This window comes from Mauremys reevesii, linkage group 1 (genome assembly GCF_016161935.1).
Source record: "Mauremys reevesii isolate NIE-2019 linkage group 1, ASM1616193v1, whole genome shotgun sequence".
NCBI lineage: Eukaryota > Metazoa > Chordata > Testudines > Geoemydidae > Mauremys > Mauremys reevesii.
In genome coordinates, this window is record NC_052623.1 from 33222579 (window position 1) to 33238436 (window position 15858).

Consider the following 15858-nt stretch of genomic DNA (forward strand, 5'->3'; position numbering starts at 1 on the left):
AGAGAGTGTTATCCCACCCAGGAGAAAGTGAGTTTCTCACATCAAGGATCCCTTGTTTGCTTTTACTCTAATCCGTAACTCCCAAAGCACTTATAGGCTGCCAAGGGTATATCTGGGCCCTCAGGCTATTTGTAAGCCACATGCTACTTAAGGGTCCGTCAAGACCAACAAAACTCCTAGACAACAGAGCATAGAGTGGCCGAACCTGCAGGAGATCTGCCTGGGGGAGCTGGTGGGCCCAGGCCCCTCAGAGGAAGGCCCTGCCCCCACGGAGACCATGTGGACATGGTACCCATGGATAAGACCCCAAACCCACAGGAGAATGTGGGGGAAAACTGAGGCAGGGAAGCTCCCAGCAGAAGAGGGGATAGGTTCCGACCCCATACTTGAGGTATGGGAGGAGACAGGGAAGCTCCCGCTAGAAGAGGGGATAGGTTCCGACCCTGTACCTGAAGTACAGGACGAGCAGGGGTTGGCAGAGTTATGGGGACAGCCACTACTGCCGCAGTGTACCTTCTGCGGGTGGGGGATGGAGCAACCACCGGTAGAGGGGTCCGCCCGGCCACAGGTGGAGGCATCCCCCTGGAAGGCCCCACCCTGGGTTGACGGCAAAAAGGCCAAAGGGCAGGCGGGCTGAGGGCGGCTGGGCCTTGTGGCTCTTAAGGGGGGACGGGTGTAACAGGGTGCTGGCTAGGAGATCCAAGCCAGGCCCCCGTTAGCCCAGCTCTGCTTAAAAGTAAATAGTAGGTGGTGGGGACAGACACGAACAATAAAAGAGCACTGGTGCATTTACTCTGGAGCGGTCTCTGACTGAGTTTGTGAAGGGGCCAGGAGGAGGCACCACTACAAACAGCAATTTATAAACAGAGCGGTGACGCTTGTCTAGGCTACAGGCAGAAGATAAGGAAGTAGTGGATTACACCCAGCACATGGAACGCCATAGAAACCAGACGAGCCCTGAAGAAAAAGGTTTTAGACACAAAATCCCAGAAGCTAAAGGACAAATACCACAAGCAGTATAGCAAGGCACACTGGGTGGTCAAACACCTTGTGAGAGCGGACAAATGGCATTATATTGATAATCTGGCAACAGAAGCAGAGTATGTAGCTGCTCGTGGTGAACAAGGAACTGTCTACAAAATGATGCGGCTTATCAGTGGTAAATGGTAGACACCAAAGAACACTCTCATCAGGAACAAACAAGGACACCTACTAAAAACCAAAAAAGAACAAGAAATGCGCTGGACAGAGCATTTCAAAGAATTGCAGAACAGGGAGCCACCTAAAGAGGAAGCAAACATCCAGGAGGCAGAAGACCTTGATATCAACCCTAACTAAGGAAGAGATCATTCAAGCCATCAAATCCTTAAAAAATGGGAAAGCTCCTGGCAAGGATAACTTGAATGCAGAATTGCTCAAGGTAAATCCTAAATTAGCAGCATCTATCCTGGCCCCTCTATTTACATGAGTCTGGGAAAGGGAAAAGTGCCAGATGGCTGGACCAATGGGGTTATAGAGAAGATACCAAAGAAAGGAACTCTCAGTGATTGTAATAACTGGCATGGTATCACACTTTTATCTGTGCCAAGCAGTTGATAGCGTTCTCAGAAAAGAGCAAGCTGGTTTTCGGAAAGGGCATGGATGCACAGACCAGATCTTCGCTCTACAAAACATAATAGAACAGTACTTAGAATGGCAATGGCAACTCTACATAAATTTCATAGATTTTGAGAAGGCTTTTGATAGCATTCACAGGACCAGCCTATGGCGCATTCTGTGGGCATATGGAATTCCTTTCCATATAATCAATGTCATCAAAAGCTTCTATTTCAACTTTACATGCAGTGTTGATCACAATGGACATCTGAAGGCAAATGAAAACAAGGCCGCACGAAAACAACATGGCGAAGAGCTGTGGAAGCCGAGCTGAAAAACCTGGGGCACAGCTGGGGAACCATTGAAAGACTTGCCAGAAACAAACAGGAGTGGAGGAGCTTCGTTGCTGCCCTAAATGTCAGAGGCATAATAGGAACATGATGATGATGTGTTGTCATTTGTCCCAGCCCTCCCACCCTGGTGTTACCAGATGGATGAGACAATTTGGTGAAACTTGCAGCCTGTGCTATATCTGTTCTGTGGGGATACAGAGAACTTTAGTTTCCCAGGCTGTCAATTGTCTGGCTTCACAAATAGTAATCCACTCCGAAAAAGGAGAACAAATCCAGATATATCCTATTTGGAGCATTTAACTGACACTCAGAATGAAGGGAAAGATCTAGTGACTTTAATGAATGTACCCAGCTTTGGTATAGCGTGTAGTGGTGTTTTGTTTTGTCTTTTAAATTAACTTTATTGCAACAGTCACCCAGGGAAGGGTCATTTTGTAAACTTTTCCTGCACATTTCATGTGGTGTAAATAAAAGTGCATTTAAGCAGACCTTGTCCTTCAGCGCAGCAGAGGATGGAGTTTTGTTCACTTTCACATGGGTGTCATAGTGCAGCTCCCTCTCTTGGCAAAAAGCATTGTGCTAATAGGACATTACGTGGACACTTCCTCTTTCTTTGGATGGGGTGTACTATGGATATTCCTGGAACCTTGTTGTGCCCCTGTGGTTCCTTGCTGCTGTTGCATAAAAAGTAAGACTGGTTCAACTGGGTCTATAATAGCTATGAGCAAGAAAACACATCCTCCTCAGAAGGGGACAAATAGCATAAATCAGCACAAAGAAAACGGGGTAGCTGGTTTATTTAAAACCCCTTGTTCAACAACCACTCTTTCAATTCATTGTCAAAATAGCCCCTGATATGGATGCTGCCAGTGACTTTGACTTGAATAGGTGGTGGTTTCCTAGCAAGCTGAGTGAAGAACTTCCTCCTCCAGGGCCCAAATATCTCCTTCGATTTTCCTGATGAATGTCATCCTCCTTTTGCCACTGGTAATGTCCTTATAGCCTGGAATGTTGTGCATGTGGGGACATCTCACAAAGTAAGGAAGGGCAGGTGGAGTATCTGATGGCGCTCTCCAGTCAGACAGGTTGGGGTACCAGTCATGTTTGAGGGAAGCAGGATTTCTGGTGGGTGGAACGAATCTCTCCACAAGTATTCTTCAGTGGATTCCACAGTCCAGGGATAATGAGGGTCGCAGGTCTCAGGTTTGTCCCAGGACTGGCTTTGCAGCAGCCGCTGAGCTCCTGTGCCCTACATGCCGCCTGGCCGCCTCTTCAGCTCCACTAGGGCCATGGCCACCGCCATCTTGCTGTCGCATCTGGCTGGGGCCACTATAGGAAACTTAACTAAAATGGTTGGATGTCCTAGCTCAGCCTGCATAGGGTCTTTGTTAAAACATGGGATGGAGATCTGATAGGGTATTTTTATTTGAGCTGTTCCAAAGTCCTAGTCAGGAAAAAAGAGGGGATCTTTCCTGATCAAAATAATCATAGAACTTCAAATCCTCTTAGCAGATTATGGCCATTTCATTCTCTGCTTTTAAAAGTATACTTAAGATATGTATTAGTTCTAGTATTAATTCACCTAGGAGCCCAAGAAGGGCCAACCCTATGTGTTTTGCTGCCAGGGACAGAAAACATTTTTGGTGCTCCCGAAGCAGCCGAGCAAACAAAACAATTTGGCACTCCTGCTCCCCTACCCCCCAAATGTTGATCTGGTGCCCCTGGAAGTTGACAGTCACAGAATCATAGAATATCAGGGTTGGAAGGGACCTCAGGAGGTCATCTAGTCCAACCCCTTGCTCAGAGCAGGACCAATCCCCAGACAGATTTTTGCACCAGATCCCTAAATGGCCCCCTCAAGGATTGAACTCACAACCCGGGGTTTAGCAGGCCAATGCTCAAACCACTGAAACTGGAGAATTGGCCTGAAATCAATATCAGTAAAGACAAGTGCAGGGTAGAACACTTAGAAAGGAACAAGCAAATGCATAAATAAAAATGGTGAATAACTGGCTAGGCAGTAATACTGCAGAAAAGGATCTGCGGGTTATAGCAGATCACAAATTCAATATGAGCCAAAATGTGATGCAATTGTGAAAAAGGCAAATGTAATTCTGGGGTGAATTAACAGGACTGTCATATGTAAGACACTGGAAGTAATTGTTCTGCACTACTCAGCACTGCTGAGTTTTGAGTGCCACACTTAGGAAAGAGATGGACAACTGTAGAGTGCAATAAAAATGATAAAATGTTTAGTAGACCTGACCTATGACAGAAGGTTTAAAAAAACTGGGCATATTTGGTCTTGAGAAAAGAAGACTGAGAGGGAACCTGACAAGTCTTCAAACACGTTAAGGGTTATTATAAAAAGGATGGTGATCAATTTTTTCCCATGTCCCCATAGATACTATTTAATCAGTTTAGTCTGCAGCAAGGGAGATTAAAGTTAGATATTAGGAAAAGCTTTCTAACTATAAGGATAGTTAAGCACTGGAATAGGCAGGGCTGCCCGGGGGAGGGGGGCAAGTGGGGCAATTTTCTCCAGGCCCCGGGCCCCTCAGGGGCTCCTACGAGAATGTCAGAGGCTCCCTCTGGCCCCGCCTCCACCTTCCCCCATTCCCCGGCACCTCAGCGCGCCGCATCCAGGAGCAGCCCTGGACAGAGCTAAAGCAGTGTGGCTCGGGTGGGGCCTGAGCTCCTTCCATTCAGAGCCACATGGTAAGGGGGCAGGGCTGCGAGCTCAGGTCCCGCCGGAGCCAGGCCACTGCAGCGCTGTCCAGGGCCGCTCCTGGACGCGGCGTGCTGAGGCTCCGGGAGAGGGGAGAGGCGGGGGTAAGTGGCATGGTAAGGGGGCCGGGGCCAGGGCCAGGGGGTTTGGATAAAGGGCAGTCAGGGGACAGGGAGGGGGCAGCGGTTCTGGGCGGGTGGTCAGGGGATGGGGAATGGGGGGTTGGATCGTGGGCATTCTGGGGGTCTGTCAGGACTCGGCAGGGGGGTGGATAGGGTTTGGGGCAGTCATGGGACAGGAAGCGGGGGGGTTTGTGAGGGGTGGGGTCCCAGGGTGGTGGTTGGGGGGATCTCAGGGCGGCAGTCAGGGGATAAGGAGCAGGATGGGTTGGGGATTCTGAGGGGGGCAGTCGGGCGGCAGGAAGTGGGTGGGGGTCAGATAGGTGGCAGGGCCAGGCTGTTTGGGGAGGCACAGCCTTCCCTACCCTAAAGCTCATTCAGCAGTTTGAGGCTTGAAGACAGCTATTTAACACAAAGAGCCAAGCTGTTATCTTTTCCCTTAGGGCTACCATCCCTTTCACTTCTCAAATGCCAAATTATAGTCCACATTTAATTTCAGTGCCATAGGGAGATTCATGTCAGGGGAAGGTAGCTTCATTTAAAATTAGCCACTTTAGATTAACAGTGATAGAGCCATGGGAGAGGGATCATATAAGAGCAATATCCTACACCACCTACCTCCTTCCCAACCCTACCAAGGGAGACCCCCTTCCCCTGCATTCCCCGAGGCTCCAGAGGGGTTAATTCAGTGGTTCTCAAACTTTTGTATTGGTGACCCCTTTCACATAGCAAACTTCTGAGTGTGACCCCACCTTTATATATTAAAAAGTGTTTTTAATATATTTAACACTATTATAAATGCTGGAGGCAAGGCAGGGTTTGAGGTGGAGGCTGACAGCTCGCGACCCCCAGTAATAACCTTGTGACCCCCTGGGTTAATTTAATGTTAGCACCGTGTGTCCATTCACATGCATGTGCTATTTTTAGCATTTCAGTTTTCACAACATAGGCTCATCCCAGATTCTTGAACAAGCTCAAATGCTCAGTTCATGGAGTATGTACATAAGCTATACTAAAGACAAACCCACAGTAACCATCTCCACTTTGTGAGGGACCCTGTGGAGCCAGGCTCTAGGAAACAGATACATTCATGCAGGTTAAGTCCATTAGTGGCTATTAGGATAGGTAAGGAATGGTGTCCCTAGTCTCTGTTTGTCAGAGGGTGGAGATGGATGGCAGAAGAGAGATCACTTGGTCATTGCCTCTTAGGTTCACTTCCTCTGGGGCACCTGGCATTGGCCACTGTCGGTAGACAGGATACTGGGCTGGATGGACCTTTGGTCTGACTCAGTATGGCCATTCTTATGTTCTAAGCTAAATGAACCCAAAGTTATGGAGACAGATATGAGTCAAGGAAGCCAGCAGAGTATCAGAAACTTGGAAAAATCTCTGACTGGATGGGCTCAGGTGTTTGGTCACAAGCTGAGGTGGTTCAAAAGTTTTGGGGTTTTTTTAAGCAGAATTTTTTTATTGTTTCTTTAAACAATCAAACACAGCAAGCAGCAAATATTTGGCCACACACTTCTGAAACCCCAAACCATGTTCCGGTTTTGGCAGATTAATTTCAGCTTTTCAATTAAAAAAACCACAACAAATTTTGAAGGAAAGCAGACATTGTCCGTGATTTTTTTCTGCTTTTTAAAAACCCCTAGTTTTCGATCCAAAAAAAGTTTTGATGGAAAATATTTGTCCAATGCTTTTAATGAGCTTTAGTCCCTTTTAGCACTAGCTGATGCTGAGAACCAGTGATACTTTGTAAAGGTGACTTGAAAAGAAGTTTTCTCAAAACTGGGTTTGTGCCGAGATGCAGAAGGTTTTTAAATGTTTATTTTTCCTAGGGCCACCGGGGAAGCGGGGGGGGGGGGCGCAAGTGGGGTAATTTGCCCCGGGCCCCACAGGGGCCCCCACGAGAATATAGTATTCTATAGTATTGCAACTTTTTTTTATGGAAGGGGCCCCTGAAATTGCTTTGCCCCAGGTCCCCTGAATCCTCTGGGCGGCCCTGGGAATAGGTTACCAAGGAAGGCTGTGGAATCCCCATCGCTGGAAGTTTTTAAGAACAGGTTACACAAATATCTCTTAGGGATGATCTAGGTTTACTTGGTCCTGCCTTGGCATGTGGGGGCGGGTGGACTAGATGACCTCTTGAGGTCCCTTCTACCCCTACATTTATATGATTCTATGAATAAAGGTGTGGCAACTGGAGCAGGGGATTGGGGATTACCACTGTTCTGCTGGGTGACCTTGAGTAGGGCGCTAAATCTTTCTTTCCCTTAGTTTCTCCAGGCCTAATCATGGCCCAAACTATGTGGCAGAGCAGGGGTGGGTATAGCAGCATGGGAGGGGACACAGACTCCACAGAGCCATTACATCCCTTCCCTGTGCAGGTGAGCACTGTGCCCCACCCTGCACCTTTCTCCAATGTACCTGGCAGTGTAGCTCCGCTGCTACCTCTATGCTGCACCAGGTATAGGCCTAGTGCTGCATATCCCTTCTCTGGAGCAGCGTGGGGACTGGGAGGGAGATTGACTTCCTGAATCAGAGTCTCCCTCTTGGGCAGCTCCCGGGCAGTGCAATGATTTACTGTCACTAATGCAGGGCTCATGGCAAAGCCACAGTTGAGTCCTCAGTTTGTAAAACGAGAAATAAGCCCAATTATATTTATCTATTTCCTAGAGTGAGAAATAACGGTTTAATGTAGGGCTGTAAAGCGATTTAAAAAATTAATCACTATTAATTGCATGATTAATGGTGCTGTTAAACAATAATAGAATATCTTTAAATATTTTTGGAAGTTTTCTACATTTTCAAATATATTGTTTTCAATTACAACACAGAATACAAAGTGTACAGTGCTCACTTTATATCTATGTTTTATTACAAATATTTGCACTGTAAAAAACAAAAATAGTATTTTTCAGTTCACCTAATACAAGTCCTCTGGAATGGTGTCTGAAGCATGAATGTATACCATATCTGGCATGTAAATACTTTGCAGTGTCTGCTACAAAAGTGCCATGCAAATGCCTGTTTTCATTTTCTGGTGACATTGTAAATAAGAAGCGGGCAGCATTATCTCCCTTAAATGTTTGTCTTAGTGATTGGCTGAACAAGAGGTAGGACTGAGTGGACTCGTAGGCTCCAAAGTTTTACATTGTTTTGTGTTTGAGTGCAGTTATGTACAAAAAAAAAATCTACATTTGTAAATTGTACTTTCACAAAAAAGGGATTGCATTACGGTAATTGTATGAGGTGAACTGAAAAATACTATTTTCGTTTATCATTTTTACAGTGCAAATATTTGTAATAAATAATATAAAGTGAGCACTGTACACTTTGTATTTTGTATTGTAATTTAAATCACTATATTTGAAAATGTAGAAAAACATCCAAAATATTTAATACATTTCAATTGGTATTCTATTGTTTAACAGTGTGATTAAAACTGCGATTAATCATGATTAATTTTTTTAATCACGATTGTTTTGAGTTACTTGTGTAAATTAACTGTGATTAATTGACAGCCCTAGTTTAATGTCCATAAAGTATTCTGAGAACTGCAGATAACAAACTCTACAGAAGCATTGAGAAGAGACCACAGTAGTACATACAAATAAAAGAAGAGGAAAGGCGTGCTCCTTTAAAACTGTCTGACTCTTGTGACTTTTGCCTGGATAAACTGTGTGACAACTCTATTAATCTGAAGTACTTGCTGGAGCTCTCACTTATCCTTCAGATAAACATGTGACAGTACAGCTTTTGTGGTTTATAATCCCCTGGATTTTGTCTGAGAGAGAGAATTCTCTGTGCTGTGATGCTTGAACTAAGCCTCTTCGCTGAGGTCAGGAGCTTTTCCTTGCTGCCAACATTCTAGAATTAAGCTTGATTTGGTTCAGTTAAAAGCATCTATTCATTTCTGACTAACCAAAAACCATGGGGAAAATCCCCAACCAGTTTCTCCATATCATCATAATTATAGGTGGCACTATATTTGTCTAATCCACAGTACAGTCGTGATCACGAATGATCCAGTTCATTCAGATTTTTTCAAAATGGATACAGTACTAAATACAGTGAACCAGCTGACGTGTTTGGTTTGACAGGGAACGCTGGAATAAGGTCATACTGTTCTTTTTCACATACAGCCTTTGTGTAGGAGATATTTACACTCAGATTTATGTACTTTGCACTGAGATAAAGTACAATTTAATTGCTTTGATCTTTGCAGACATGGAGATTACAGAATATACAGTGCAGGAAACTGCAAGCAATAATATTATGGCTCCATATGTATTCATGTGCTTCATGCAGAACCTCACAAAGTCTCCTCTGCGTAGATTTCACTTTGCAGTGGTCCCTACACTAGTGCTGACTCCGTGGGTGCTCTTGGGCTGGAGCACCCATGGGGAAAAAATGGTGGGTGCTGAGCATTCACCGGCAGCCCCCCTATCATCTTCACCCCTCCCCCTCAGTGCCTCCTGCCTGCCGGTGGGCCCTGCCAATCAGCACCTCCTCCTCCCTCCCTGCGCCTCCCACCAGCTGCGATCAGCTATTTTGTGGCATGCAGGGGGCGCTGGGGAGGAGTGAGGGTGTGGCGCTTGAGGGAGGGGGTGGAATGGGTCAGGAAGAGGTGGGGTGGGAGTGGAGCGGGGATGGGAAGAGGTGGTGTGGAGGCAGGGTGGGGGCAGGAAGAGGCAGGGCAGGGATGGGGCTTTGGAGGAAGGAGTGGAGTGAGGGTGGGGCCTAGGACAGAGCCGGGGATTGAGCACCCCCATGCACACTGGAAAACAGCGCCTGTGGTTCAATGACAGCAAACGGTACTGCATCAAGAACCTGGTACTATGGGCAAGAACTAATAAGACCACTTATCCTGTATTTTAAGGGAAATCCCTTATTTTGGGTACAATGTCCCACAACTCTTATCCAACAAGGACTCTTTAAGAAGGCTTTAATCATATAAAAATAAGTTTTCAAGCTGCAGATGAACCTCAGAGTTACGAACACCTCAGGAATGGAGGTTGTTTGTAACTCTGAACAAAACATTCTGGTTGTTCTTTTGAAAGTTTACAACTGAACATTGACTTAATACAGCTTTGAAACTTTACTATTGCAGAAAAAAACATTACTTTTTTTTAAACCATCTTAATTTAAATTAAACAAACACCTTTTCTTACCTTGTCAAATCTTTTTTTTAAACTTTCCCTTTGTTTTTAGTAGTGTGTGTTTACCACAGTACTGTATTGTATTTGCTTTTTTTTTTTTTCTGGTCTCTGCTCCTAGCCTGATTGCATACTTGCAGTTCCAAATGAGGTGTGCAGTTGACCAGTCAGTTCGTAACACTGGTGTTCATAATTCTGAGGTTCTACTGTATAATCATTTGAATATATAATTTTGTATTATGAAAAAAATATTGCGGGGTTTTAGACCTTAAAAATAAGCTTGATGTGTAAATGGCCACTCTCACAGGAACTATATGATTCTGTATGAAGTTTTTGCAATGTGTATAGGGACTTTTCCTCCAAACTCTGGAACAAGGAAATTCAAACTTTGCCACATTGGCTTTGGCAACTTGCCAAGAGCCCAAGAGTCACATCTAATTTGCTTTGAATAAATCAGAGCACAGTCTCCTGTTTCTTTACTGCATAGGTGTGGCCTGTGCAACAAATATCACCTCATCATCCGCCATGTTTCTCCCAGTTCATTTGGGATGCATAGGTTTTTTTTTTTCAGTCGCAAGTACCACATTAAAGACACTGTGAGCTGAACTTGGCTCCATCAGGCTACCTTGTGGTGACCCCGAGCTAAAGGAAAACAGTTAGGTGAGGCCAGTGGTGAGGGCTGTCTGCCGCTTCCCAAAGCTCCCATTGGCTGGGAACAGTGAACCGTGGCCACTGGGAGCTGCGGGCGGCTGTGCCTGCAGACAGTCAATGTAAACAAACTGTCTAGCGGTCCACCAGCGATTACCCTCACGGGCCATGGGTGGTTGCCCACCACTGTTCTAATTCGTATAAACATAAGTAGCTGCCCATCCCATGTCCTGGGTATCCTAATATAATTTAATTTCACGGTAAAATCTCAAAGCAGTTAACTGCTCTTTCCAACCTAAAATAAACGGGGTCCCAGAAGATAACATGAACTACACATAGGGTGACCAGCTGTCCCGATTTTATAGGGACAGTCCTGCTTTTTGGGTCTTTTTTTTATATAGGCTCCTATTACCCCCACACAGGGGCGGCTCTACAAATTTGGCCGCCCCAAGCAATCATGCCCGGGAGGCGCCCCCGAGCCGCGGGAGCAGCGGACCTGCAGCGGGCATGACTGCGGAGGGTCCGCTGGTCGCGCGGCTCAGCTGGACCTCCCGCAGCTGCGGACGGTTCGCGGTCCGGCGGCTCCGGTTGAGCTGCCGCAGTCATGCCTGCGGGAGGTCCAGCCGAGCCGCGGGACCAGCGAACCGAGCCGCGGGACCAGCGAACCGTCCGCAGTCATGGCTGCGGCAGGTCCGGTCGTCCCGGGGCTCCGGTGGACCTCCCGCAGGCATGACTGCGGCAGGTCCACCGGCCCAGCCTGCCGCCCCCCTGGGAAAGGGCCGCCCCAGGCGGGTGCTTGCCCCGCTGGGCTCTAGAGCCGCCCCTGTCCCCACACCTCCACCCCCGTCCTGATTTTTCACCTTTGCTATCTGGTCACCCTAACTACACAGAAAGCAACAGACCTCTCAAACCCTCAACCCAGCTGTCAAATGCCTGAGGAAAAAAAATGTCCTGAAGCGTAACACATCTGGCAAATCAAAGAGAATACGTTGCTAGCAATCCCCTCCCTTTTATATTGAAGGGCTCTAGTTCAAGTACTTCCCTGGATTGTAACTGGGGCTGTATTGCACAAGGAGAGAGGCAGACTCTCAGACTACATCTGCACTGCAATAAAGCTCCCACAGCCGGCATGTGTCAGTGGCTCAGGCTCGTGGTGCTGAGGCTGCGGCACTATAAAATTGCACTGTAGATGTTACGGCTTTGGCTGGGACCACTAGCATTGTGGTGTAACACGCGCTCAGCCTGAAACTTAGCTTTTTGTGCAGGTCATCACATTCTGCACTAGCTTCAGTTTCTAATCTAAGGTGTCTTTGTGAGTATGTAGAATGCATTACAGTATTCCAATCTCACGGTGAGAAAGCATAGATAATTGTGGAAAGGTTCATACAGGAAAGGAACAGACAAACATTTCCTACTAGACGCAGATGGAAAAAAACCTCTTAGCCATAGCTGCTCCCTGGGCCTCTAGAAGCAGCCTGGGATTTAGTAATACACCTATGCTATGCACTTTTGTTACAAACAGTAGTCGCCTTCCCTCAGTCAGGTTCAACGTCACCACCACTTCTGGCTACTTCTTGAAAACCACACATTAAATCTCAGTTTTTTCCACATTCAGTCACAGACAGGTGGCCCTTGTCCAAGTCTCAAGCTCATCTAAACACGGTTATTTGTTCCAATGTACCACCCAGGTCAGACATGAAGCAAACAAAAAACCCTGTTCACTGACAACTTGTGTTCCTAAAAGTTATTAGAAAATGCTGCTAAAGAGACTGAAATCAAACATCCTGAGTGCTCTGATTTTTAGCCAAATCTCAATCCAACCTCCAATATTTGTAGGTGCAATTAAGTAGTTAAGCTTCTAAATGGAGGCAACTGTAGGTGCAATTAATTGCATAAATTATAATGTAATTTAGTTACATGAATACACATAAATATTGACTTCCTCTACTTGGAAGACATTTTATTTTGCTTGTACACCAGCAGCAGAAGTGGCTGACTTCTTTGTTTTTCACTGTCCCGTTAGTGATGACAGACTGGAGTGTGCATAACTCTTAAAAACTGTATGGTCACTATTAAAAGGCCAAAGAACACTGTTCATTTTCTCTGCTGAGCTCTATAAATACACTGTTTGCTAACTAACTCTCTGATGGCGATAGTTGGCATCTTGCACTTTGTAATTGCTATGGTTAATTATTTATTTAAATCTATACAAGCATAAAAGCAACTGTCCAGGGCTGTATGTGCCTTTAACATATATTAAAATATAGTAAATGAATGCAGAAATAATATAAACCCTGCAGACAAGAAGTAGGGGTCACCAAATGAAATTAGTAAGCAATAGGTTTAAAAGAAACAAAAGGAAGTATTTTTTCATACAATGCACAGTCAACCTGTGGAACTCCTTGCCAGAGAATGTTGTGAAGGTCAAGACTATAATGGGGTGCAAAAAAGAACTAGATAAGTTCATGGAGAATAGGTCCATCAATGGCTATTAGCCAGGATTTACAGGGTCCCTAGCCTCTGTTTGCCAGAAGGTGGGAATGGGCAACAGGAGATGGATCATTTGGTGATTACCTGTTCTGTTCATTCCCTCTGGGGCACCTGGCATTGGCCACTGTTGGAAGACAGGATACTGGGCTAGGTGGACCTTTGGTCTGACCCAGTCTGGCCATTTTTATGTTCTGATGCTGGAAACTAGGAAGAAAAGAAAAACATCATACCAGTTGCTTACACCCAGTGCACTTGTCCCAGAATTTAGCTCACCCCTTGCTCCCAAAAGGGCTAGGAAAAATAGATGAACCTTGAATGTCAACAGATTTGGGCTATTTTGCATGGAGATGGAGAAAAATGAATTTAAAAGTCTAGAGCCCTTCACAAAAAATACTCTGCAAACTAAAGGGGCTCCAGTTTAGGTATCTCCTCTGACTAGTTGTGCCAGGATGGAACAGGAAGAAAGGTGATCTCCCAAAAAGGTAGGTGTAGCCATGATATGCAGGACCATCCCTAGCCATTTGGGTGCCCTACACAGCCCCCCGCTGGGGTCTGGGAGGCAGGAGCTGTGGAGGGGCCAATTTTGGGGGCCTTAGAGGCCCAGAGTGGCCGGGGCGATTAGCGGGGGGCCAGGAGCAGCCTGCTCCGCTTCCCTCGCCTCGTCCCCAGACATGTTGCTCGGGGGCGGGGACTTGGGGGAAGGGAAGTGGCAGCCGCAGGAAGCGGAGCAGCCTGGCCCAAACCCGCTCTACTCTGCCAGCTCCCAGCCGTGGCACTTCGCTTCCTTGCACCTTAATTTGGTAGATCTATTCTATATTCAGAGCCCACAAAAACCATCTCCTTATTGGCTGATGAAAAGATCTGAGCAAAAATGTCCAGAGGAAGCACATGCCCCTTCCCACTGTAACTGGGAAGACCAGGAGGATACATGTATACCTGCATGTGTATGTATATGCCTTGTAAGTTAAACTGACAAGAGCCTGGAAAAATATGCTGAATTGCTTAGCATACTAAATATTTATGAAAATACATCATAGGTATTGGGATCTATCTGCTTCGTTTTTTCTGACAGCATGAATTGTTCGTGTCTGGGTGCCATGACATTGCACTGCAACGCAAGGCGACTGTTGTTATGGCAATGTGAGGTGGCTTTGTCACAATGTAACATCTGACTCAGGAAGCAACTTTGTCATGACATTACATGTCAGTTCCAAGGTGATTTTCTGGTGACCATGACATTGCACCAGGTGTTGCAGCTGTGATGTCATGCAGTGCCCTCCTATTGCCTGCAGTATAGTTTCCCCATCTCTCTCTGCCTTTCCTGGTGTGGCTCTGTGTGGCTGCCACCTGGCCAGGGCTCTCCCCATCCCCACCCTGGGGCTGGCTCCACATGGAGAAGGCCCCACTGCCCTGTCCCACGGGGCTGCTCAACCCTGGGACCAGCCTGCCCCTGGAGGCGTCACGCGGATGCAACACTCCCCCGGGCCGAACGCTGTCGTGTCACTGAGGGGGGCGTGGCTGGCAGGGGCTCGCGCGCCTAGTCCAGAGCGGGCGCGGTATTGCCGCTGGAGGGGGCGTGGCTTTTCCGCCGTGCCACGTGTGTGCGGAGGAGCGTGGGAAGCGCGTGGGCAGCTGCGGGCGGGGTTGGTGAGCGCGCGGAGCGAGGCCCTGAGGCGCCTCCGGACACCCAGGGGGGCGGACCCGGTGTCTCCCCGTCTGCCGCGGCCCTTGCGGCTCGCCATGGCCCCCGGCCCGCGCTAGAACCCGCCCGGAGCCGGTTCCGCCCCCGTCCTCGCCCCGCCCCGCCTCGCGGTGACCCGGCCGCTGGCAGCGGGCTGGGATAACGCGCGGTTGTAACGGCCCCGCCCCAGGCAGCGTGTTTCACACCCTCGTGTCTGTGCGTTTCCTGCTCACAGGGCGGCGCGCGGTGCCTCTGCGAGGGAAATGACCGGGCGAGCGCGGGTCCGAGCGCGGGGACAGGCCCTCACCGGCTCCCCCGGCAGCGGGGGGCAGCCGGGCTCCCCACGGCGACCGGTGCGTACTTCGTGTCCGTGACGCGCTCCGTGTCCTCTGCCCCGGCCTCCAGTGTGTCCTTCGCCCGTGTCCTCCCCGTGGGGCCCGGTCTTGTGTGTGCGTGACACCCGGGGCCGGGACAGATCCCGGGGGGCTTCCTGTTCTGTGCTGTCTGCCCAGGTTCATGCCTGTCCCTGACCGCCAGGGAGGTAGCTGAACACTGCCTTGCTCATCAGTGACAGCAGTCACCCCCTTCCTCCCCCCCATTGGGGGGTAAAATCTGTCACTTCCCCAGTGGCCCCCAATCACCCTGGTGTGAGGTATAAGTATCTGAGCCAGAGAGTGGAAACTGGTTCTTGTAGCTGTTGATGCTGAGTGCGAATCAAGGGCCAGCACCATTTCATTCCTTCATATAACTGAATTTATCTTTTTGGATTAATCACTGAAATGAAGTCTAATATAACTTCCTTTAATGGCAAGAAATACAAAAATATTCACACTTTTGAGCAGCTTATCTTTCCTTCTTGAAAGACACAAACTACAAAATTGTACCATGAATATTGCCTGGTTTTAACTGACATTGCAAAACTGGCCTGCGTTTAAGGTGGAATTAATAGTCTTTCAGGACAATTTGTCCATGTGCCCCTTCTGTCCCCGCCACTCTGTGTCTCTATTTTATAATAGAGAATGAGTGAAAAAGGCCTGCCTTACCAAGAAGGGGTGACATCTACCATTCAAAAAGCACCAAAATT

At 47.5% G+C, this 15858-nt stretch overlaps 1 protein-coding gene and 1 pseudogene across 7 annotated transcripts in view; one reads left to right on the top strand and one right to left on the bottom strand.

The window, feature by feature from the left end:
- Positions 1 to 2748: 2748 nt before the first annotated feature.
- LOC120384027 lies at positions 2749 to 3252 on the bottom strand (annotated as a pseudogene).
- Positions 3253 to 14395: 11143 nt separating this feature from the next.
- The window catches only part of PIWIL4 (piwi like RNA-mediated gene silencing 4), a 69033-nt gene continuing 67570 nt past the window's right edge, over positions 14396 to 15858 (top strand). For 4 of the 7 annotated variants that reach the window (XR_005598458.1, XM_039538694.1, XM_039538739.1 and 1 more), the window contains exons 1-2: positions 14396 to 14736; positions 15010 to 15127. Coding sequence is in view for 6 of the 7 variants with exons in the window: in XM_039538694.1 (XP_039394628.1) it covers positions 14561 to 14736; positions 15010 to 15127 (294 nt within the window). In the remaining variant the exon portion in view is untranslated. Of the gene's footprint in view, positions 15128 to 15858 lie in introns of all 7 variants that reach the window. The other 3 variants (XM_039538714.1, XM_039538724.1, XM_039538704.1) reach the window with 3 other exon arrangements.